Source organism: Procambarus clarkii, chromosome 55 (assembly GCF_040958095.1).
Source record: "Procambarus clarkii isolate CNS0578487 chromosome 55, FALCON_Pclarkii_2.0, whole genome shotgun sequence".
Lineage (NCBI taxonomy): Eukaryota > Metazoa > Arthropoda > Malacostraca > Decapoda > Cambaridae > Procambarus > Procambarus clarkii.
Window position 1 is genome coordinate 21,181,687 of NC_091204.1, and position 26,365 is coordinate 21,208,051.

Below are 26,365 nucleotides of genomic sequence, written 5' to 3' on the forward strand. Positions count from 1 at the left end.
TCCATCCCCTCCCCTCCCTCCATCCATCCATCCATCCCCTCCATCCATCCATCCCCTCCCTCCATCCATCCATCCATCCCCTCCATCCATCCCCTCCCTCCCTCCCTCCATCCATCCATCCATCCCCTCCCTCCATCCATCCATCCCCTCCCTCCATCCATCCATCCATCCCCTCCATCCATCCATCCCCTCCCTCCTTCCCCTTTCTCCCTCCATCCATCCAGAATTGAAGAAACAAATCAAGTTAAAAAAAAAAAGTTAACTGGGTCAGAGTTAGGGTTATCAGCGAGTCGGTCCCTTCACCACCACCGACACACCTCCCCCCCCCACCCCTACAGCCCATACACACACACACACACACACCATCAAAGAAGTGTGTTCGGAAGTCAAAACCAGAAATGACCAACAAGAAGCAGAAATTAGGCAAGCAATTAGGAAAGAACTGGTTACCAACAGTAAACTGGTACAAAACACTGCAGATAGAACTAAGTCCATAATCATTTTTGGATGTTTAGAGAAGGAAATTTCATCTAGGGTGGACCGAGCGGCAGAAGAGATGAAAATCATAGAGAAAATAGTAGGTTTAGGAGAAGGCTCAAAGGAAAATGTCAGTGATTTTAGAAGAATAGGAAAATATGAGAAAGAAAAGAACCGCCCCTTAAGGGTGACCTTTAATGGAGTGAAAAACATGATGGAAGTGCTAAGAAATGCCAGGAAACTGCAGAGTGATGAGGTTGGCAAATCTTGGTCAATAAGACAAGACCTCTCCAAGGAAGACAGAGAAAAGCTGAAAATGAACTTAATTGAGGCAAAACGGCTAAATGGGGATAGAAATGAAGAAGACAGAAATTCTTTTTTTTACAAAGTGACAGGGACTGGAAAGCTTGTGAAATGGTACATAAAAACAAAGCAACAAGATCAGTAGTGGAAGGGGGAGTAAAGAGCAAAGGAAAAGGGAACATGTTCCTGAAAATTGTATATACCAACATAGATGGAGTGAGGTCAAAAACTTTGGAGTTGCAAGATATAATCCAGCTTAGGGTCCCAGATATTGTTGCATTATCAGAAACGAAACTTGAAGGAAATATAATAAATGAAGTCATATTCCCAAGAGGCTACTCAGTTTGGAGACGTGACAGGAAAACTAGGAAGGGAGGAGGAGTGGCTGTACTGGTGAAAAAACACCTGAAGGTAAAAGAGTTAATATTTGAAAACCCTCGAGATATTGACATAATGGCATTGCAGGTCTGGAATCAGGATGATAACCTGATAATTGTAAATACCTACAGCCCACCAGCAAGCAACACGTGGACAAAGGAAGAACTGGATGACAAACGAGAGGGCCTCATAATGGTCATGAGAGATATTATTGTACAAGCAGATAAAGATAAATCACGACTGTTGATACTGGGGGACTTCAACTTTAGAGCAATAGACTGGGAGGCCTATGAAGCAAGAACGGAGGACTTTTGGACATGCAGATTTGTGAACCTCATTCTGGAGACATTCTTGTATCAACACATAAAGCAAGCCACAAGAATGAGGGAAGGAGATATACCGTCAGTACTGGATCTAGTATTCACCAGGAAAGAAGAAGAGATTTTTGACATCCAGTACCTTCCTCCCTTGGGAAAGAGTGATCACGTCCTGTTAGACATTAAATATGCTTTAAGATATCATCTAGAAGAAAATGGGGACATTGAAACAGTTGATAAACTCGATTTAAAGAGGCAACTATGGGGAACTTCAAAATTTTTTTAATGAGTGTAATTGGACAGAATTGTTGCTAGGCAGGGAAGTAAATGAAATGTATGCCAAATTTTTAAAAATATACGAGGAAGGCACACAAACATTCATACCAAAACAGAGATGCAGGACCAGAAAACAGGATTGGTTTGACAGAAATTGTGAGAGGGCAAGAGACCAAAAGACACAAAAATGGAATCGGTATAGGAAGAGGCCAAACCCCCAAACATACCAGCGATACAAAGATGCGAGAAACAATTATACAGCAGTAAGGAGAGAGGCAGAAAGAAATTTTGAAAAAGGGATAGCAGATAAATGTAAAACAGAACCGGGCCTATTCTACAAATTCATAAACAACAAATTGCAGGTAAAGGATAATATCCAGAGGTTGAAAATGGGAAACAGATTCACGGAAAATGAAAGGGAAATGTGTGAAACATTAAATGAAAAGTTCCAAAGTGTGTTTGTACAAAATGAAATCTTCAGAGAACCAGACACAATAAGAATTCCAGAGAACAACATAGAGCGGATAGAGGTGTCTAGAGATGAAGTGGAAAATATGCTAAAGGAGCTCGGGAGGAACAAAGCAGCTGGCCCAGATGGCGTTTCACCATGGGTTCTGAGAGAATGTGCATCTGAGCTCAGCATTCCACTTCACCTGATCTTTCAGGCATCCCTGTGTACAGGAATCGTAGCAGACGTGTGGAAACAGGCTAACATAGTTCCAATCTACAAAAGTGGCAGCAGGGAAGACCCCCTCAATTATAGACCTGTATCATTGACAAGTGTAATAGTGAAAGTATTGGAAAAGCTAATCAAAACTAAATGGGTAGAACACCTGGAGAGAAATGATATAATATCAGACAGACAGTATGGTTTTCGATCAGGAAGATCCTGTGTATCGAATTTACTCAGTTTCTATGATCGGGCCACAGAGATATTACAGGAAAGAGATGGCTGGGTTGACTGCATCTATCTGGACCTAAAAAAGGCTTTCGACAGAGTTCCACATAAGAGGTTGTTCTGGAAACTGGAAAATATTGGAGGGGTGACAGGTAAGCTTCTATCATGGATGAAAAATTTTCTGACTGATAGAAAAATGAGGGCAGTAATCAGAGGCAATGTATCGGAATGGAGAAATGTCACAAGTGGAGTACCACAGGGTTCAGTTCTTGCACCAGTGATGTTTATTGTGTACATAAATGATCTACCAGTTGGTATACAGAATTATATGAACATGTTTGCTGATGATGCTAAGATAATAGGAAGGATAAGAAATTTAGATGATTGTCATGCCCTTCAAGAAGACCTGGACAAAATAAGTATATGGAGCACCACTTGGCAAATGGAATTTAATGTTAATAAATGTCATGTTATGGAATGTGGAATAGGAGAACATAGACCCCACACAACCTATATATTATGTGAGAAATCTTTAAAGAATTCTGATAAAGAAAGAGATCTAGGAGTGGTTCTAGATAGAAAACTATCACCTGAGGACCACATTAAGAATATTGTGCAAGGAGCCTATGCAATGCTTTCTAACTTCAGAATTGCATTTAAATACATGGATGGCGATATACTAAAGAAATTGTTCATGACTTTTGTTAGGCCAAAGCTAGAATATGCAGCTGTTGTGTGGTGCCCATATCTTAAGAAGCACATCAACAAACTGGAAAAGGTGCAAAGACATGCTACTAAGTGGCTCCCAGAACTGAAGGGCAAGAGCTACGAGGAGAGGTTAGAAGCATTAAATATGCCAAAACTAGAAGACAGAAGAAAAAGAGGTGATATGATCACTACGTACAAAATAGTAACAGGAATTGATAAAATCGACAGGGAAGACTTCCTGAGACCTGGAACTTCAAGAACAAGAGGCCATAGATTTAAACTAGCTAAACACAGATGCCGAAGAAATATAAGAAAATTCACCTTCGCAAATAGAGTGGTAGACGGTTGGAACAAGTTAAGTGAGAAGGTGGTGGAGGCCAAGACCGTCAGTAGTTTCAAAGCGTTATATGACAAAGAGTGCTGGGAAGACGGGACACCACGAGCGTAGCTCTCATCCTGTAACTACACTTAGGTAATTACACTTAGGTAATTACCCTCAAATCATCCATCCTTCCATCCCTCCCTCCATCCTACCATCAATCCATCTCCATCCTCTCCTTCCCTGCCTCCCTCCCAAGCTCTGCCTGCCTCCCTCCGTGCCTGCCTCCCTCCCTGCCTCTCCCTCACAAGCTCTGCCTGCCCACCTCCCTCCCAACCTCCCACTGATTTGTGGCAGACGTATCTTTGTAAATTAATTTAAAGGCTGAAGCGTTATTAGCTAGCTACATGTCGTAAAATCTCCTTATAGACATTTTCTGTGATAAAACAAGGTGAGTGAGGGTGGACAGATAAGGGAATACTGTTCTGTAAACCTCACTTGGTTTTCCTTCGTCTGTGTCGTTATAGTTCAGTGACCCATGACTTTGAAAGTTTCAGACTAATAAATCATTTCTAAAACCAATGCTTTAATAGCTTTTTATTATCCTAATTAAACTAAACTAAATAAAACCGAAAATATACTGTAATATGATAGACATCTGCTATTTGAGAAATTATTTGTTATTGGAACAACTCCAGCGTGAGCGAGTGGACGGGTCTAATCCCTGTACACACAGCACCATGCGTTTCTCGTTTCAACTCGTCGCCACAGTTCAGTGACTACGGCTTCGAAATAATAAAATTAATAAATCATTTAATCAATGGTCATTAAACAGATGATTAGATTATACAAAATGTTACTGGCACTGTTGACATTCCCAGCACCAGCACAGCCATACCCAGCACCGGCACAGCCGTACCCAGCACCGGCACAGCCGTACCCAGCACCGGCACAGCCGTACCCAGCACCGGCACAGCCGTACCCAGCACCGGCACAGCCGTACCCAGCACCGGCACAGCCGTACCCAGCACCGGCACAGCCGTACCCAGCACCGGCACAGCCGTACCCAGCACCGGCACAGCCGTACCCAGCACCGGCACAGCCGTACCCAGCACCGGCACAGCCGTACCCAGCACCGGCACAGCCGTACCCAGCACCGGCACAGCCGTACCCAGCACCGGCACAGCCGTACCCAGCACCGGCACAGCCGTACCCAGCACCGGCACAGCCGTACCCAGCACCGGCACAGCCGTACCCAGCACCGGCACAGCCGTACCCAGCACCGGCACAGCCGTACCCAGCACCGGCACAGCCGTACCCAGCACCGGCACAGCCGTACCCAGCACCGGCACAGCCGTACCCAGCACCAGCACAGCCGTACCCAGCACCAGCACAAAAGCAGCTGAAGCCAACACAGCAGCAGCGAGCACCAGCAAAGCTGATGCAAACATCTAAAAACATCGTGTGTGAAGTGAACAATTAGAATAAGTGTTAAATTCAAGTGTGTACATAGTGTTAAAATTAAAGTTGCAATAATTCTAATGTAGAATAGTTTTCAAGAACTGTATTGTAGTACTCAACATACAGCAAAACCACTTTTAATAATACAGTGCTAACGGCTTAATGCACTGCAGTACCTATTTACTGTAGAGCATTCACAACTTCACAAAACTTCAAGATGGACATAACTCCAACAATAAGGTAAATACATGAATTACAGTATTTTTAGAAGAGTAGTAAAATATAGGTACAGTAAGTAATATGATACAATGCATTTTTATTGTGTACAAGAAAAAAAAAGACACTGACGCAAACGCCTCTTGAAGGTCACCTCTTGCAACGAATCCAACGCTCCAACGAACTGGGGGTGGTCCCATATAGTACGTTGAATCAAGGTTGTACTGTATTCCCTTATCTGTCCACCCTCGCTCATCTTGTTTCATCACAGAAAATGTCTAAGGACATTTTACCACATGTAGCTAGCTAATCACGCTTCAGCCTTTAATTTACATAGATATGCGTGCCACAAATTAGTGAATGAAAATCATGGAAACTCAGTCATTCACTTGTGAGGATCACTCTGGCTGGTGTTCGGTTAATATGGTTCACTTGTGTGATCCAACTTGTCATATGAAGGAATTATTAATTATTTATCGGTCTCATTCCGATAAGCCTATCACACTTGACCCAGTTAGCCAGATTTGTTTCTTAAATTCTGGATGTACATAATCATATATATTTTTGGCTACATATTTGGTTTAGTAATATTATTAGGATAATAAAAAGTTGTATAAGTACTTGCTTCATGAATGCTTTGTTGTACTAGACGCCCCCTTACGAGAACCCGAGCTCCGCACTGAGCGAACACCTCGCCGACCAGACAAAGATAGGTCTGATGGCGGCGCCGGCTCTGAAACTGGCACCAGTGGCCTACCACGATGAGCAGAACCCCGAGCCATGGCACAACTCCTCCAGGAAGGGCCTCCTCTCCGGGACCCCCAGAGAACCAGCAAATCGGACAACAGCTAGCCAAGGCCGCCTGCAGATACTGCACCACCGCAGAATCAGCTAATAGGAAGGGACAAAAAGGTAAAGACAATCCAAGAACCAGGGCCCAAGCAGATTCCAAGGAGGAAGCAAGCACCGCCTGCCGACACACGAGCCGAGAGGCATACAACAGTGACACCACATCCTGCAGGATCGGCGCAAACAGCTTCAACAAGGTAGACAACAAATGTGCCGCCGAGCCCAAGGTGCTAGACCCAGGAATGGCCCCAAGCGCCTCCCATTCTACTTAAGCCAGTCAGCAGACAGCTCCAGGAGGAAAAAGAAATGCAAAGCCGAAGCCAGCAGGCCAATAGCGCGCAAGACCTAGGCAACCAGCGCAGCCGAAAGAGAGGGAACCTGCACGCGAAGCTGCAAGACTCCCACATCTCGAGGAAGGGCAGGAGCGAACAAGCACTCACTGAGGTGCTCAATCTCGCCCCCCATTAAAACCTGGACCACTGTCAACGACTTACGCCACTCAAGTGTGCGGGAACGACAGAACGTATGCCAAGCCTCCAAAGCAAATACAGGACAGTCTGCCAGCCAGGATGACTCTGGAACCTCGTAATGAATCCAGTAGGGAAACGAAGACACAAACCTGAACGTAGACAGATCCATAATAGAGACATAATCCGGGTCGCGCAGGAGGTAAGCCACAAAGGCCTCCCGCACCGCAGCAGGAGGGATGCGGGAAGCCTTTGGAAAGACAGGACCGAAGCACCTGAAAGAACACAGAACCGCACCTGGGGAAGGACCAGACACAAACTCAAAAGTCGTATGCAGAGGGGGAGAAAAAGAAAGCCCCACTCCTTGTAACAGTAAGCCCTGCTCAGAGGGTAGAAAAACCCAGGCGGGGTCCATCGGGACCCAAGGTTCCCAAGTTAGCCCCTTCCCTGCCCCGGGAACTACCACATCAGGCCCTGGGGCTAAGTCATCTCCGAAAGCCCTAGCCTCAAAAGAGGAGGCTGGCGAAGCCGTAGAAGCCAGAAGAAAGAGGGCCAACAGGTCAGTCCCAGAAGCTTTGGCAGAAAGGAAAGACTCGAATGCTTCTGTCGCCAGCCCGGAAGGGGCATCCCCTGAGACCACCCGTGTCTCAACACCATCTAAACCCTGCCGCGACCCCGAAACCCTTAGACGTTTTGGAGCTGGAAGCAGGGGGGGGGGGGGATACCTGAACCACAGAAGGGGAAGAACAAAGAGATGCAGACGGAACCAAGCGACCAACACCCCCAAGTCCAGATCCCTATAACCAAACCGGAACAGTCTCGAGGCTTCTGGGTCAGCAGCCAACCTAGCGCATTGCAACAACCTAAACCTAACATGCAACGCCTGCGCCGTTTGTACCCGAATATCGTCATCAGTAGACTGGGTAAACCGAGTCACCAGCAAGCAACAAAACTCGCAGGACTCCGGGTCGAAAGTATCACCGACCCAGCAGGCAGCGTGACGGAGGCAAAAACAATGAGTCACACTGAGACAAGGGGACAGAACAACCCTCAAACTCGCATAAAGCGAGGGAGGACTCAGGGGTCACATCAATCAGACCTGCTCGCCCCCGTGGGGATTCCCAGGGTTCTGAGACAGAACTCACGCTCAGGGAAGCCCAGGCAGGGTACTACTAACCGGCGCCCAAGTCTACCAACAAACTTCTAAGTAACTGAACCCCTGGGACTTGTACACTCATGGGGATCTAGCAGGGGGTACCACCAGAACAGAGGAGCGTACACTATACACACAGGGGACAACAACCAAGGAGCCCCCCCCCCTACCAGGCAGGAAAACAAAAATAAAACCCCACAAGAGGACAGCGTACCCAGGCGGAACAGAGTTGGCCGCTATGAGGCTACCTACCTTGAGGCTACCTTGAGGTGCTTCCGGGGCTTAGTGTCCCCGCGGCCCGGTCGTCGACCAGGCCTCCTGGTTGCTGGACTGATCAACCAGGCTGTTAGACGCGGCTGCTCGCAGCCTGACGTATGAGTCACAGCCTGGTTGATCAGGTATCCTTTGGAGGTGCTTATCCAGTTCTCTCTTGAACACTGTGAGGGGTTTGCCAGTTATGCCCCTTATGTGTAGTGGAAGCGTGTTGAACAGTCTCGGGCCTCTGATGTTGATAGAGTTCTCTCTCAGAGTACCTGTTGCACCTCTGCTTTTCAACGGGGGTATTCTGCACATCCTGCCATGTCTTCTGGTCTCATGTGGTGTTATTTCTGTGTGCAGGTTTGGGACCAGCCCCTCAATTATTTTCCACGTGTAAATTATTATGTATCTCTCCCGCCTGCGCTCAAGGGAGTACAGATTTAGGCTCTTTAGTCGGTCCCAGTAATTTAGATGTTTTACTGAGTGGATTCTAGCAGTAAAGGATCTCTGCACGCTCTCTAGGTCAGCAATTTCTCCAGCTTTGAAAGGGGCTGTCATTGTGCAGCAGTACTCCACTCTAGATAGCACAAGCGTTTTGAAAAGTATCATCATCGGTATAGCATCTCTAGTGTGAAAAGTTCTTGTTATCCAACCTGTCATTTTTCTTGCAGTTGTGACGGCTACTTTATTGTGTTCTTTAAAGGTAAGGTCTTCCGACATGAGTACACCCAGGTCCTTTACATTGCCTTTTCGTTCTATGTTATGATTTGCCTGCGTTTTGTACGTGGTTTCTGTTTTTATATTTTCAATTTTTCCGTAGCGCATGAGCTGAAACTTATCCTCGTTGAATACCATATTATTTTCTGTAGCCCATAGAAAGACCTGATCAACATCTGATTGGAGGTTTGCCGTGTCCTCTATGTTGCCAACTCTCATGAAAATCCTAGTGTCATCTGCAAAGGATGATACAGTGCTATAGGTTGTGTTCTGGTCTATGTCCGATATGAGGATGAGAAAAAGTACTGGAGCAAGCACAGTACCCTGGGGGACTGAGCTCTTCACGGTTGATGGGCTGGATTTTATTTTGTAGACTATTACACATTGGGTTCTGTCAGTCAGGAAATTGTAGATCCATCTGCCTATTTTCCCGGTAATTCCTTTTGAACGCATTTTATGTGCAATAACACCATGGTCACATTTATCAAAAGCTTTTGCGAAATCTGTGTAAATTACATCGGCGTTTTGTTTGTCTTCCATAGCATCTAATGCCATATCATAGTGGTCCAGCAACTGCGACAGGCAAGAGCGCCCTGTTCTGAAACCATGTTGTCCGGGGTTATGGAGATGCTGTGATTCCATGTATTTTGTGATCTTACTTCTTAGCACTCTCTCAAAAATTTTTATGATGTGCGATGTTAGTGCTATCGGTCTGTAATTTTTTGCCTCTGCCTTATTTCCTCCTTTATGGAGTGGTGCTATCTCTGCTGTTTTTAGTATGTCAGGGATAACGCCAGTATCTAGGCTTTGTCTCCACAGAATGTGAAGGGCCTGCGACAGTGGTTTTTTACAGTTCTTGATGAATATGGAGTTCCAAGAATCCGGGCCTGGTGCAGAGTGCATAGGCATACTGTTTATGGCTTCTTCAAAATCTAGTGGGGATAGGGCGACGTCTGATATGTGATTTGATGTTGGTATCATATCCATGAAAAATTCATTTGGGTTATCAATCTTTAGTGCATTTAATGGCTCACTGAAAACAGAGTCGTACTGCTTCCTCAGTAACTCGCTCATTTCTTTGTTGTCATCTGTGAAAGTTCCATCTCCCTTTTGCAGGGGCCCGATACTAGATGTGGTTTTTGATCTTGATTTTGCATAGGAGAAAAAATATTTCGGATTTCTCTCTATTTCACTGATGGCCTTTTGCTCTCTTTGCCTCTCCTGGGTTTTGTATGATTCTTGTAGCTTGAGTTCAATTGTTTCTATTTCTCTACCTAACCTTCTTCGCCGTTCTTGAGATAGGGTGCGACTCTCAAGTTGTTCAGCGATTCGTTTTCTTCGCCTATATAAGGAACGACGTTCCCGTTCCAATCTGCATCTCTTTCTCTTTTTTCTTAGGGGTATGCGGTTTGAACATATTTCTAGTGCTACTGAGCTTATTTTTTCCAGGCACTGGTTCAGGTTTGCATTTCCTAGCTGTTCTTCCCAGTTTATTTCTGTGAAGTCCTGGTTTATTTGCTCCCAGTTTATCCGTTTATTATTGAAGTTGAATTTGCTGAAATCTCCTCCACCGGGAATCTGGACTGGTTTTGAAGGTCCATTCCCCATGGTTGTCAGAACTTCAATTAAGTTGTGATCTGAGTAACAGGTATTTGTAATCATTATGTTCCCGATCAACTCATCATTATTAGTGAAAATGAGGTCCAGCGTGTTCTTCCTAGTTGGTTCTACTATTTGCTGGTTTAAGGCAAACCTATCGCACATCCGTAGCAGGTCATTTGCATGTGCCTGCTCATTTAGACTACTTCCTGGTATTCTTTCTGATATTACTGTATTAGCCAGGTGCTTCCATTTCAGGTGCCGTAGGTTGAAGTCCCCAAGCAGGATGATGTTCGGAGCTGGATTTGTGAGGTTTTCCAAGCAGTGCTCAATTTTCAATAGTTGGTCTTTAAACTGCTGAGGGTTTGCCTCCGGTGACTTATATACAAGGACAACAACTACATTTAGGATCTCTATTTTGACTATCAGCACTTCCACCATATCATTTGAGGTGTTTAGCAGCTCAGTACAGATGAGTGTGTCTTTGATGTAGAGGCGAAAAGGTGAGAGGTGAAAACTAGCTGCACAGTACCCTGCTTCCCTACAAGTGCAAACTGCCTCTTACCGTAAGGTAAACAAGGATGCCATAACACCTCAGCACACAAAGGGCGGCCAAAAGCCGGACAGCACACAACCATGCAGAGGCAAAATCCAAGGAACTTTTGGAAGGAAGCCCCAAGCTCCAAGGGCAGTACTTACTGGGCACCTAGGGAAGGGAGCCCTAGGCGCATGCAGCTTCAGTACTGAAGAATTACTCCTGGCTCGCTCACCCGCCAAGAAGAGAGGCACCACACCACACAGGCACAGAGCTGAGAACCAATATCAGGAGCCAGAGCACACGATTTTTGCCTAGCGCATCAGCCTTAGAACTAGGGTCTTGGATAGCTGGCATGAGGAGTCTGGGGCTCCCCTTTCCCTCTCCCAGGGAGGGGGGGAGCTGTGCAGACGGTGGCACGGCGTGGTGACGCCATGCTCATTTGCTTGTTTTTGTTTGGAGAATTCTGTCCACTAGTTCGGCTCTCAGTAGCAATTTCTTAACCAGAATAGGGGTTTGTTTTGGGATGCTTACCTTTCTGGGCGCCTGACCTCGGTCGATGGCAGGCACAGAATGCTTCCAACCACATGGGGGGTTTCTACAGGCCATTGCTCCACGTGCCTCTCTGAGAGGGGTAAGGTTCTGGCTCGTGGTCCCCGGTAGGCCAAAGGACTCCATTCACACAGACTGATGCCAAACTCTAATATTAGCAATATCAGCCTAGATAGCTCTGGGGAGCCGACGGGGGCAGACAGAGAGGCGTTGACAGAGCATGCGCCGGAGGCGGTCAGCCCTGCCTGAGCTGTCAGGTGGGAGGTGCCACAAATATTATTACCTAATTATTTCAATGTCTCCGATTGATTTTTTCTGATTTTTTTACGGTAATATTATTCAATAGTGTGTATTGTGATATATTTATATAATAAAATGTGTGAATTATCACTATACTGTACTCAAAAGTAATGTGGTCATATTAGTGATTCAATTATTATGTTCATAAAACAATAAACAAATAGTTTTGCTGTTACTACACTATACAGTATACATGTTTATATATGAGTATCTACATGTTTTGTTCACCATAACTATTCAACTAAGCTGGCACAGTGGTACCTCGGATTACGAGCGTTCCTGGTTACGAGCAGGATTTGTTCGAAAAATTTACATCGAGATACAAGTGTTGCCTCAGAATACGAGTGTGTTGATACACGTACGGGCCGACCTAGCGCATGGTGGCACGGCGATCGCTCCTCAGTTTACTAGTGCCTCGCGCCCAGTGACTATCCCGCCTGAATTCTTCACCAGGGTTTATAGTGTTTTGTTGGATTTTTTACCATTTGACCATAAAAGTAGTTGTTATATATCTCGCCATGGGTCCCAAGAAAGCCAATGGTAAGGTTCAAGGCAAGAAATCGCATGTGAGAATGACAATAGAGGAAAAACAAGAGATCATTCAGAAGCATGAAAATGGTGCACGTGTTGTTGAACTTTGTAAGCAGTACAACAAATCCACGTCAACGATATGCACTATACTTGCCAAGAAAAAGGACATTATGGGTGCTAAAGTGGCAAAAGGCATATCAACAATCACGAAACAAAGACCACAAATACCTGAAGATGTGGAAAAGTTGTTATTACTTTGGATACACGACAAGGAGTTAAAAAGTGATAGTGTTGCAGAGGCTATCATTAGTGAGAAAGCCAGGGTATTGCATGAAGACCTTGTAAAGAAAACCCCTGGAACGAGTAGACTAAGGACTAGTAAGTAAGTAATTATCAAAAAGAAGGCACCAAACTGGGAAGGCTATGAGGCCGTCGTCTTGCCACATACTGCCGCCTCTTTTCGTGCGGCGCTGGCGGAGCCGTTTCGGCTTGCTTTCGGTCTTGGTGTTGCCTCTGCGCCGTTAGTAAGCTGTCTCGTGCGTCGTTTCACCTCCGGCCTGTTCGTGCGCTGCTTGCACCATCCTGGTCTCTGGTCAGCGTGCTCTGTCTTCTCCTCGGTTGGTAGTGCCTCTTCGGTTCCTGTTTGTTTTTCGTCGGCTCTTTTTCCTTTTGGCATTTGCCTCTGGGGGTCGGGTCACTGTGTGTTCTTGCTCCTTCGGTTTTAGCGTTTTGGTTGTTCAGTGGCAGCAGTCTCCATCTTTTCTGATGCGGGGTGGGGCTGCTGCGTTCTGGAGGGGTCCAGGGTTTGTTGGTGCTTCGTTGGTCGGGCCGGGGGTGTGTTGTGTTGTGTTCAGTGGCGGCCCTCCGCTGTTGTTTGCGTGCCACGGCGTCTGTGTCTGGAGCGTTTTGCGTTGATCCGGTTCTGTTCTTCCCGGTTCGCGGGTGATGGTGTCCCGGGTTGTCAGCCGTGTTCTTCCCTGATGCCCGTGGCATTCGTGGCTTCACTGCTCTCGCTGCCGTCTGGGCGACGTGTCCTAGCAGTCTTTCGGGCATGGATCTTTGGTGTTTGTATGGGGGTCTTGCTGCTCGTTGTTCTCGTGTTGTTCCCGGGACTTTTCGGGGCTGTGGTGCCTTGGGTTGGCGTTTGCTGCCGGTTGTCTCGCTTCCATGGGGGGTGCGTGGTGTCCGCCTCCCGGTTCCGTCCCTTTGACCTTCCTCTGTGGGTAGTTAGCTCCGGGGAACCGACAGGGCTCCCCCCAGAAAACCAGTGTTGAATGTAATGAAACACCATTTTCTGGGTGAGACCCGGAGGCTCCCCGGCAACCCTCCCTCCCTCCCTCCAGTTGGCGTTTTTTTTCGCGTGTTTTGACATCCAGCCTCAGAACTGATGGGTGGATAGCCGGCATGGGAGGTCTGGGGCTCCCCCTTCCCCCTCCTGGGGAGGGGGGAGCTGCACAGACAGCGGCGTGGTGACGTGTGATGTCATACTAGTTTGCTTGTTTTCTGTTGAGTTCTGTCCACTAGTTCGGCTTTAGGTAGCAATTTTCACCAGAATAGGGGTTTGTTTTGGAATGCTTACCTTTCTGGATGCTTGACCCGGTTGATGGCAGACATAGAATGCTTCCAACCACACGGGGGTTTTTATAGGCCATTGCTCCCCTTGTCTCTCTGAGGGGGCCAGGTTCTGGCCGTGGTCCCCGGTAGGCCTTAAAACTCCATACACATGACTGATGCCAAAGTCTGACATTAGCATATCAGCCTGGTAAAGCTCCGGGGAGCCTCCGGGTCTCACCCAGAAAATGGCGTTTCATTACATTCAACGCTGGTTTTTTAGTTTTGTTTTTGAATGATGCAAAAGTTGGACAGCTTTTCAATTCATTAGGAAGTGAGTTCCACAGACTATGTCCCTTTATTTGCATAGAGTTTGCACAGATTAAGTTTGACTCTGGGGACATGAGAGAGATTTATTTCTGGTGTGGTAATAATGGGTCCTATTGCATCTGTCCAGGGAGAGTTTCAGAGTAGGATTTGCATTTAAGAAAAGGGTTTTGTAAATGTAGTTGACACAAGAGAATGTGTGGAGTGAGATTATGTTTAGCATGTTTAGGAGTTAACACTTTAGTGCGCGCGGCACTAGCTCGAAAAAAAAGCGGGTTGTGCACGCGGCGTTCTGGGCGCTCAAGCGTAAACACAAAAAAGTTTATAATCTTTTCACGCTCCTAACATCAATTCTCGAGCTACGTTTTTCATTTTGGTATCAATGCGTTGGCAATAAAATTCTCTACAAGATCATATGCATAAAATGTCACCCAAGCATTTGGTATCCCACCACGAAGTAAATAAACACGAAGATGACTCGCCGTGACACCCAAACAGGAAGTAAATGTTCATACTCTTTCGTTTGTTGCCAGCCTCACAGTCATCCTACAGCGCTCATTTTGATATCACTGAACTCGCAATAAAATTCCCCATCCAGACATATGCCTATCAATGTCTAATTATGGTATCGGGTGACCCGCACGAGTGTGGGAACTGGGCGAAGCGTTAGCAGTGATTTCAGCAGCGACGACACTGGTGTGATGCAGCGCTTTGAATGTTTATAGTTATTTCACTGTCCTGACATTATTTCTGGAGCTACATATTTCATTTTTATAGCAATGTGTTCGCAATAGAAAGTTCTATAAGAACATGGGTAGAGTTGGCCAACACAGCGTCAAATAAATTTGCGGGGAATAAAATCTTACGCGTGTTTGTACCCGTGAGCGTCAAAAGTTTTTACTTTGCTCATGTTTTTCAAGTTTATACTTGTTTCACACTTTTTTTTTTTTGTATAGTGTTCGGAATAAAATTCCCTACACAGACATATGCATATCAAATACAATTCCTTGGAATTCACAGCTGTAGAGATGACGGAAAACACACAACCGGAACCCGCTCTTGACACTCCAACTCACACCCGCAACACCCGCAACACCCACAAAAAAAGTTTCTCTTGTTTCGTGTATACTTACTTTAGTTTTCGTGCTACAGTTCTCATTTAGGTATCAAAATATTCCTAAGAAAATAGACTACAATACTGAAACAATCTAAGGCAATTATGTGTACTTACCAAAGCAAAGACGATTGTAGTAAAATAAGTTGAGCATTTTATCTCCACTCCACCTCCTTCAGGTACTGATTCCTGAAGTTGCTCAACATATGTTCCTAGGTGGAGTGAAGCTGGTGCGGGTGGTTATTTCTTGTCCACCCAATACACCCTTTTCCTGTGATAAGTGGTGTAACAAGGTATGACGCAAAGTGGAACATCGCATGTCTTGCACGCTATACCAGTTTCCTTCCTGATACCCGACTTTGCACACACTTCACACCTGCGATGTTTGGGGATTTTTACCAGCTCATGTTTCAATTTATAGTTCAGGCGAGTCTCTGCTATAACAACACGTCGCTGTTGTCTCTGGGTTGGCAATAAACTACTGTCTGAATCGTCGATCTCACTATTGTTTTCAAACACTAATGTGGAATATGAATTATCTTCATCAGATTCAGCTTCAGCACTAGGTGTAGACGTGAAGAGAGGGCGCCTCACACCCGACGGGCCAGGTGTTGATGGGTCAGCAGCAGGATACACAGGACCAGTGTCATCATTTATGTCTGGAGCATGAACTAGATGTGGAGATGGTGTAGTTGTTGCAGGCCACTCTGCCTTGTCAAATTTCAATAAAGACCAAATAGCAACTTCATGGAACTGGAGCAGAGTTAGTTTCCATCGATCATCTGTGTTGGCCTTGTACAATGCATAAGCGTTTTGCAATGCCATTTGCAAGAAATAAAATGTTATTTTCTTGGTCCACTTGTGACATTTCCTGGCGAAATGGTAATACTTTACCATTTGATCAAAGTGGTCAACACCCTTCATGAACTTATTGTAGTCAACAATTGCCTGTGGTTTGTTCACCACAACCTGCTGTAGTCTTACTGTTCCATCTGCCCTGCGAACTCGTTTTCTTTTCTGAACTTTCTTTGTGTCTGCATTGTGTAGGTTGGTAATCATAGAGACAACTCGCTTGCCGCCCGCAACTCGCCCCCTCCTCCTCCTTTGGCTTTCAGTCTCATCCTCTGTTGAGTCATCCCCAAGGGGTCTACGGCCCCCAATTTCAAATTCTCCTTCTACATCCTCACCTTCTGCATCACTTCGTTCATTTTCAGCTTGATCAAAGGCATCCAAGACATTGGGAATCTTGGTGGGAGTGAGCCTCATACCAGCAAACCTCCAATAGATGGCAGTAATCCTGTCTTTTCCACTTGATTCTGAGGCTCCTGTAGCCGAAACACCGCTTGGGCCTGGTGCTGGATCCATTATTGATGAATTTAGTGGGTTATAAACACACACAAATGGGTAATAATCCTTGAAAACGTGCAAGTTTGGCGGCCGAGGGGAGAGAGATCCGATCACGTGACGGATCACTGGGTCACGGCCTGTCACGTGACCCAGTAGGCCGACGTGACTTGCGGCCTACCTGAGAGAACGGGAATTTCATGGAGCGGAGTTTGAAACAAACCCCAAGTAAATCGGATTTAAACTGGATTTTTTACAAATATTTTAAACCGCACCGTAAATTTACGTCGTGATCCGACAAGCGGTTAGGGAAAACGCCCGTAATTCCAAGTCGAAAATCCAGGAGTGTTAAACAAGGGGCTGAGTGTTGTCTGAAAGCAGAATTTGTTATTATTCTGATAGCAGATTTTTGCTGGGTGATGATGGACCTGAGGTGGTTTGCAGTGGTTGAACCCCATGCACAGATACCATAATTAAGATAGGGATAGATTAGTGTATAATATAGTGAGATGAGAGCAGAGTTAGGTACATAATATCTGATTTTGGAGAGTATACTAACTGTTTTAGAGACTTTCTTAGTTATGTGTTGTATGTGGGTACTGAAGTTGAGTCTCTTGTCTAGGAATAGGCCAAGAAACTTTCCATCATTTTTACTACTAATGTTAACATTGTCTATCTGAAGCTGAATTGCATTTGTTGATTTGCTTCCAAATAAGATGTAGTAGGTCTTTTCTATGTTAAGTGTTAGTTTGTTGGTCAACTTCCATAAGGGGACTTTTTTTTAGTTCATTATTAACAACATTATTTAGTGTATGTGGGTTGGGGTTAGAGTAGATGAGGGTAGTATCATCAGCAAAGAATATAGGTTTCAGAATGTTGATGACATTAGGCAGATCATTGATGTATATAAGAAATAGGAGAGGTCCCAAGATGCTGCCCTGTGCCACTATATACACACTATATATAAGTATCTACATTTGTGTTCACCATAGCAAACCACTAAGCTGGTATAGTAAGTGCAGACAGTAACAGGTGGCCACACAGATTAGACAAACGACGCTACAGCCCTCCCACCCTCAACATTACTCTTCCCACAGCACAGCACAAATTATCACAACAGTCCTGCTATTATCAGAATCCTGGTCATTTTTAAAAACAGTCGGCCTCTTCTGTAATACTATCATTGCTAAATAATACCAGTTACATATAGTTTATACATTTTTTGGCGATGCTGTGATCACAAGCTGAACAGCAGTGCTGTGAGCTCATGCTGCGTGCGCCAGACGTGGTGGCTCACTCAGTACCGAGGCTTTCACACCCGGAAATGTTGCCCACAATTTAAAAAAAGAAAATGGCATCTGTTTACAAGAGTCCTGAGGAAGCTGATGTGAACCCCATGTAGCCATGGGACGTTTAAATCTTGCACGGTACTCTGAAACATCATATGAAGGGGTACGCACTTACGCGTCAGTTACTCAACATTATCCATCAGTTCCAGTTAATAGGAGCTGTTCTCATCATCAACAAAACGTTCTTCTTTTTAAAAAAAACTTGTCTAAATTATATTTCTGACAATATTTTGATGAAAGTTTCACGACTCTGAAGCCAGCATGTTGAAGATTTGTTTAACACTTTTAGGTAATTTTTACATAATTTTAATAATTTTTGCTTCCCTGCCCCTTTTGCTGAGCAGTTTAATGGTAAATACCATGTGAGGTTTGTTTTATAATACCTACCTGTCTGGGGTGCCTAACCCTGGTCGATGGCAGATAAAGAAAACCCCAAACCATAGGGAGAGTTTTTCAGGGCCATTGCTCCCTGCAGCCTCTCTGAAGGAGCCAGATTCTGGCTTGTGGTCCCTGGTAGATCGAACTCCATAGACTAATGCCCGGGATTAATATATCAAACATTAGCCTGATAGTTTCAGGGAGCCGAAGGGGCTCCCCACAGAAAAATATTTTTGCTATTATTACACTACATTCACAAGTTATATATAAGTATCTATATGTTTTGTTCACCATAATCATACAACTAAGCTGGTATCATGTCCAAACAGCATAGTGGACACCATACTCTGTATGACGAGTCACACAGCAGCCAGCAGAGCATGCCACCTTCTTCAACACGCTTCTGCCAGCATACTGTTTTTGGTGTTATTACACTATATACACACACATTATATATATAAGTCCAGTATCTTCATTTGTGTTCACCATAAAGCACTAAGCTGGTATGGCGAATCCCAACAATAACAGTGGCCGCCACACACCAGCCAGCTGACAACGCCACCTCCCGCACCCCTCACATCATACTACGCATATCACTAATTCTCACCACAATGCTACTATTATGAGAATCCGGATCACTAAATTCTGTAAATGAATAATTTTCCACGAGTTTATTTTATAAAGGAACATGAGAAGTCGTTTCAAGATTCTTAGATGGACCAAACAATGGCAGTGTGCTGTGGCTACCTGCCTAGTGCTATAAACATCTTTAACAGCATTGTCTTCACTGATATCTAAACATTGTACACAGACTAACAGTGTCAGGCTCTTCTGTATCACTAACATCGCTAAATAATAGAAGTTACATATATATTTTGACATTTTTAGGAGATGATGTGGTCACAAGCTGAACAGTAGTACTGTTATACATATGTTATGCAGTGCTGTTATATAGGCTGGCGCACGCAGCACGCATGCTGCGTGCGCCAGCCTTGGTTGCTCACTCGGTACTGAGGCTCTTTCACCCAGGAATGTTGCCCATGATATTTTTTTTTTGTAAATGGCATCTGTTTAGTGGAGCCCTGAGGATGCTGATGTGAACCCTGTGTAGCTGTGGGATTTTTAAATCTTACGTGGTACTTTAAAAATTATATATACAATATGAACCGTGAATTAAGTCATAACAAAATCATATATATATATACAATTATTGCTGCTCAAGGGTTAATATTACAAATAACCTGAAATTAATATTTCAAGTTAAGCCTTACCTCTTTCACACACAGCTTGCGATTGTTCAAATCGTATTTGTGCATTTTCTTCCTAGCCTCTCGTTGAAGCTCCGCAGACTTGAACTCGATAATTGCACATTCTTGAATAATTTTGCCCCCAGGCTTAGGCTTAGCTATCTCCACATGTAACACCTCTCCAACTGTCAATGAAAAAACTCAAATTATCTATGTATTGTATGTACTCTTAATATTTTACATAACAATTACCAATTTGTCAAGCATTCCTAGAGGCCATTATCAAGTAAATCCTTGATCACAGTTCACAATCACTATTAGAAATGTTATCACCGTTGGTGTTGGCACTGAAAAACAAAGTACTGTAATACTGTACTGGCAAGTACTACAGTACTTTGTATTCTTATGAGCTCCTTTCCCCCTTCCTCGCCCATTCTACTTATGAGCATAATGTCAATATCAGGTCCACCTTGGCTATAAGCTCACCACAAAGATTAGTGGGCAGCAAGTAGCCAGTTATGGTATTCTCCCACACACACGACTCAAGTTGTGCCTGACATTTTGAGTTGCAGTGATATTTACTGGCATTACAGTACTTATAATTTATCAACAATTAAACAGATTCATGGATAGAGCTGATATCCACTAATAAATACTTATTAAAGACTTTAGATAATTCACAAAACGAATTATGTTTTACTCACTCAGCTGAACTGATTACTTTCATACAAGATTACTTTACAAACCATTTAATAAAATGGTTTGTTATTATACCATTTACAAAAAAAAATGAGTCTTTCAGTCACTGTTACTTAGTCACTGTGTCACATGTAGTACAATGAAAAGGGAGTACAGAGAATACACACACACAAGTGACATGTTGTCTCTGCAGTCTGGATCAATCTGGTAATTAAAACATTAAAAAAACTGCAGAAAGCCTATTAAACCATATGAGGCAGTTCCTGTTTACATCCACCCAAACTCATATACAGTATACTCATGTCAAACCATTGCCTGACACTGTCCAGTGATCATAGGTTTATTATATTGGTAATTTGTTCCATACATCAACAGCTCTGTTTCCAAACCAGTATTTACCCAGGTCTTTTCTGAACCTAAACTAATCCAATTGATGTTCGCAGTTTAAAGTTCTATTATATTTTGATAAACAGAGGACAATGTGCTTTGCAAACCCCTCGGGGATGAGACCCGTCAGTTACCGTGCACGTTCGTAAACGAGAAATGTAGGAAAAAGGGGGAGGAAAACAAAAATAAAATAAACTCTAGGGTCAAAAATCAACAGGTTAATTGCATATACAGGCATACCTCAGTTTAAGAGTTTAATTGGTTCCTGGAGACGCCTCGTATTCCGAAAACTCGCATTCCGAAGCTAATTTCCCCATAAGAAATAAAGGGAAATGAATTAATCCGTTCCTGACTACCCCAAAAACCCCACATCAAACTAAATTTTTATACCTAATTCATCTAAATAAACCTACAAAACTATGTTCAAGTTATTACTTACCTTGCCGTTGAATGCTGTAGGCGTATGGAAGATGGTGAGGAGGTGGGAGGAAGAGAGGAGTTACTGTTTGGAAGGGGAGTCCCCTTCCATTATCACATCAGGCAGTGAGGACTTCACTGGTATGCACACTCTGGCACATTTTGCCTGCATACCACTAGGACTTGCTTGTTTTACTAAGAATTTATCTAATGACACTTGTTTTTCCCTACATTTTAACACTTGTCTGTAGTAAGACATCACATTATCATTTAAAAGGTCAATGCAACGGCCTGCTACAGCTTTATCTGGGTGAGTTTTTTTCAACAAAACTTTGCAGTTCTTCCCATACTTCACACATTTTCTTAATCAAGAAGGGACATCCTCTACTGCCTCTACTCACAGCTATTTTCTTAGGTTGAACCTTACCAATGGCTTTCTTGAGACCCATGGCAAGATATATAATGACAACTTTTATGCTCAAATGGCCAAAAAAACGATAAAAAACTGTAAATCCTTGTGAAGAATTCAGGTGGAATAGTCACTGGACACGAGACACTGGTAAACTGAGGCGCGATCGCCATGCCACCACGCGCCAGTCTGCCTGTACACGTATCAACAAACTCGCGTCCCGAGGTAACCCTCGCCTTCCGAGACATATTTTTGGAGTAAATCCTGCTCGTCTTCCGAAAAACTCGCATACAGGGACACTCGCATTCCGAGGTACCACTGTATGAGATACCTGGTTGATACCTGGTTGATGGGGTTCTGGGAGTTCTTCTACTCCCCAAGCCCGGCCCGAGGCCAGGCTCGACTTGTGAGAGTTTGGTCCACCAGGCTGTTGCTTGGAGCGGCCCGCAGGCCCACATACCCACCACAGCCCGGTTGGTCCGGCACTCCTTGGAGGAATAAATCTAGTTTCCTCTTGAAAATGTCCACGGTTGTTCCGGCAATATTTCTTATGCTTGCTGGGAGGACGTTGAACAACCGCGGACCTCTGATGTTTATACAGTGTTCTCTGATTGTGCCTATGGCACCTCTGCTCTTCACTGGTTCTATTCTACATTTTCTTCCATGTCGTTCACTCCAGTACGTTGTTATTTTACTGTGTAGATAGTACAGTATTTTGTTTGTACTCCTGAATAAGAGAAGTCCTGATCCACTTTTCTCTCCCACCTTTACTGCTGCTCTCCTGCCCACCCTCACTGCTGCTCTCACTCCCACCCTCCCTGTTGCTCTTCCTCCTCCCACCCTCACTGCTACTCTTCCTCCTCCCACCCTCACTGCTACTCTTCCTCCTCCCACCCTCACTGCTACTCTTCCTCCTCCCACCCTCACTGCTACTCTTCCTCCTCCCACCCTCACTGCTACTCTTCCTCCTCCCACCCTCACTGCTACTCTTCCTCCTCCCACCCTCACTGCTACTCTTCCTCCTCCCACCCTCACTGCTACTCTTCCTCCTCCCACCCTCACTGCTACTCTTCCTCCTCCCACCCTCACTGCTACTCTTCCTCCTCCCACCCTCACTGCTACTCTTCCTCCTCCCACCCTCACTGCTACTCTTCCTCCTCCCACCCTCACTGCTACTCTTCCTCCTCCCACCCTCACTGCTACTCTTCCTCCTCCCACCCTCACTGCTACTCTTCCTCCTCCCACCCTCACTGCTACTCTTCCTCCTCCCACCCTCACTGCTACTCTTCCTCCTCCCACCCTCACTGCTACTCTTCCTCCTCCCACCCTCACTGCTACTCTTCCTCCTCCCACCCTCACTGCTACTCTTCCTCCTCCCACCCTCACTGCTACTCTTCCTCCTCCCACCCTCACTGCTACTCTTCCTCCTCCCACCCTCACTGCTACTCTTCCTCCTCCCACCCTCACTGCTACTCTTCCTCCTCCCACCCTCACTGCTACTCTTCCTCCTCCCACCCTCACTGCTACTCTTCCTCCTCCCACCCTCACTGCTACTCTTCCTCCTCCCACCCTCACTGCTACTCTTCCTCCTCCCACCCTCACTGCACAAGTCTTAGACGCAGAGAACTTGAAGCCATGATCGGTGGCCCAAGACAACATGGCATCAATCGCAAGTTGAAACAAGCGTTGAAGGAGAGGTGAATCATCACCCTGACAGCAAAGGGTAAGATCGTCAACATAGAGAGCGGAGAAGACGCCTGAAGGAGGGAGATGACCACGAAGGCCAAAGGAATGAAGCTGGGATAGAATATGATAGTGCCAAGTGGTGTCATAAGCCTTTTCCAGGTCAAAAAGGACGACAACGGAGGTCTTCGCAGCAAAAGCAGTACGAATATAGTCCTCCAAGTTCACCAGGACATCTGTTGTGCTGCGGCTATTGCGGAAACCAAATTGAGAAGGGGAGAGGAGGTGATGGTGTTCCAGGAACCACATCAGACGAATGTTAACCATACGTTCAGAGAGTTTGCAGGCACAACTTGTGAGGGGAATAGGGCAAAAGTCCTTAGGGGATGTTCCCAGAGCAACCTGTCCTCTTAAAAAGAACGTCGCTTTTGGCCGTTTGCCCGTATGGCCGAATTTGGACGTAATTTGAAAATGAAAAAAAAAATGAAAATAAATTTGGGATTTTTTTTTTTCAACAACAGTAAGTTAACACTTTCGCCTGGGCATGACGCAGCATTGCGTCATCCGTTTACTGGTGGTAATACCGGGGATGACGCAGCATTGCGTCATCCACTTTAAATAATCGCCAAAAATCAGCTTTTTATGCGATTTTTTGGGGACTGGTTTTAAAATGCGCGCCGATGTCTTCCCATTTTCTTTGTTGAGCTTCGTGGCCCTCAGGCGGCTTGGCACACGCCATGGGCCCATTGTTTTCGCTCCACTGTTCTGACCAATGTCACCTCCCCTTGCATCTCAAACGTGTGAACATTTCGGCTATTTTCCGTGGCTATATTTCTTACTGCGGCTTTAGAAACTATCTACGCTTATTCCACGATGGATAGTGATCATGAACAAGACCCTTCCAGGAAGAAAATTGCGAAAGAAAGGCTTGAAAAGGGCGGGAATTGGGAGTGTAGCTGGAAGGCGTCTGAGCGCTCACTTGCGGCTAACGCATGGCCCATCTTCAACTCGTCGGCGGTTGGAGCTTGACCAGGTTTTTTATTCTATATGCTAATGTTCCTCTAGAGAATTCTATTGCGAACCCATTGAGACCAAAATGAAAGACCTAGGACGAAAATTGAGGTGACCAGAGTGAAAATAGTGAAAACATTTTATCGCGTTTGCGCGCTCCTGGGTAACTCATTCGCACTTTCTCTGTTTGCTGCGGGTAATTAGCTGGGCTTTTGGAGTTTATATGCATTTAGTGCTGTAGAGAATTCTATTGACGACGACTCCCAGATCCGATTATACAGACTCAGTAAATACTGAGATGTGCATGGAGGGAGATAGCAAAGCATCTCGTTATGAATGCCATCGGAGCCCGTCGCCGTAGAACCGCAGAGGGCCAGAGCAGAACGAAGTTCAGAGAGAGAGAGAAGGGATCGTTATAGGGAAGTCGAAGACGAGTGCAGAAATCTAAAGGACGAGATTCAAGGACAGGTTTATGAAGAAGGAAAGATTGGGGAAGATGAAGACCAGAGCTAACAGAAGAAAAGTGGGAACCCAGTTCGGTAGCGACCTGCAACGGGTCTGCCACAAGAGTACCACAGAGATGAAGGACCGGTGAAACATCAGGAACGAACATACCCGCTATCTTGCAGATACGCTTCCAGATCTGTGGCAGAGGAGTTTCGGACGTAATGGTGGAGACATAAGATGCCCAACATTCACGTTTAGCCGTACGGATGGCCCCTACGGGCCACAGCACTTGCCTTCCGATAGAAAAGAAAAGAATCGTTCGTCTGCCGACGGCGGTGTCTCTTCCAGGCTGCACGCTTACAGCGGACAGCCCGAACACAGTCTGCATTCCACCAGGGAACGCACTTCCGTGGATCCCGAGAGGAAGAGCAGCGAGGAATAGAGCTGAAAGCAGCTTCGAAGACTGTCATGAAAAAGGAGGAGAGAGCGAGGGAGAGACAGAAGGAAGAGGTCAGAGAGAGCAGCACTGAGGGTAAATAGGTTCCTGTCCGCTTTAGCAAACTGCCACCTAGGGAAGGAGAGGGGAGGGTGAAAAGAGAAAAAGTTAACAAGGATGGGGAAATGGTCACTGCCATGGAGGTCATCAAGAACCTGCCACATGAAATCCAAGTAAAGAGAAGATGAGCAAAGAGAAAGATCAAGACAGGAAAGGGTACGAGTTTGAGAGTCCAAATGCGTGGGCTCACCAGAATTCAGAAGAGACAGGGAAGAAGAGAGGATAAATGGCTCAAAGGCGATCTCGGGTGTTCGTCAGAACATCACCCCAAAGGAAATGACAACAACTGAAATCACCCAGCAGGAGCACAGGCTCCGGCAAGGAGTCCAATAGGTGTTTCAGGTCAGGAAGAGAAAGCGGGACACTCGGAGGAAGATAAACGGAACAAACGGTGTACCATTTCCCCACAAAGATACGAGCAGCAGAACAATGGGGAGGCGAAGGAAAAAGTAAGAGGACAAAGGGAACATCAGAGCGAATCAAGAGAGCAGAAGTTAGGAGCCGGGGGGGGGGGGGAGAAAGAAATAGCCACGAAAGCGACCAGGACGAGCACCAAGCATCAGCTCTTGGAGACAAACACAAAGGGGCAAAAACCATGAAATCAGAAGTTGGAGTTCAAGGAAATTGGAGCAATAACCTCAAACGTTCCAATGAAGAATAGACATCAATGAGAAGAAAAAAGGACAACAACAGAGAACAAGGAAGAAACAAAGGCGAAAGAGCAACATAGCACGTTAAAGAAGATCAGGGTCGGGATCAGGATCAGCAAAGTCAGGGTTAGGGGGCATGGGTAAACTGAGCAAAGACGGAGGGAAGGAAGCGGGAGAACAGACCGGAGGCGGATGGGCGGGGTCCGGAGGAGGATTAGACAACCGAGAGGAGCAGTCAAGGACAGCAGCAGGAAGAGGGGGAGTAGAAAGGGGGTAGAGCACCTCATCAAGGGCAGCAACCGAGAGGGAAGCGGGGGCCAAAGAAACCTCCATAGCAGAAACAGGGGGCACAACCACCGAAATGGGAGGGGAAGGAGCGATAGAGTCAGTAGAAGGGGCCGAGGAAGAAAGCGAAGCCGCCTTACCCGCCAGGGAGGAGGAAGGAGAGGAGCCAGGCCTACGCTTCTGACTGAAAGAGACAG

General features: G+C 45.5%; 1 protein-coding gene across 1 annotated transcript in view; it reads right to left on the minus strand.

Annotated features, from left to right (window-relative positions):
• The window catches only part of LOC123755728 (uncharacterized), a 107,020-nt gene that overhangs the window by 47,835 nt on the left and 32,820 nt on the right, over positions 1-26,365 (minus strand). Inside the window, exon 4 of the mRNA XM_069305539.1 lies at positions 19,649-19,809. Coding sequence (XP_069161640.1) covers positions 19,649-19,809 — 161 coding nt within the window. The remainder of the gene's footprint in view (positions 1-19,648; positions 19,810-26,365) is intronic.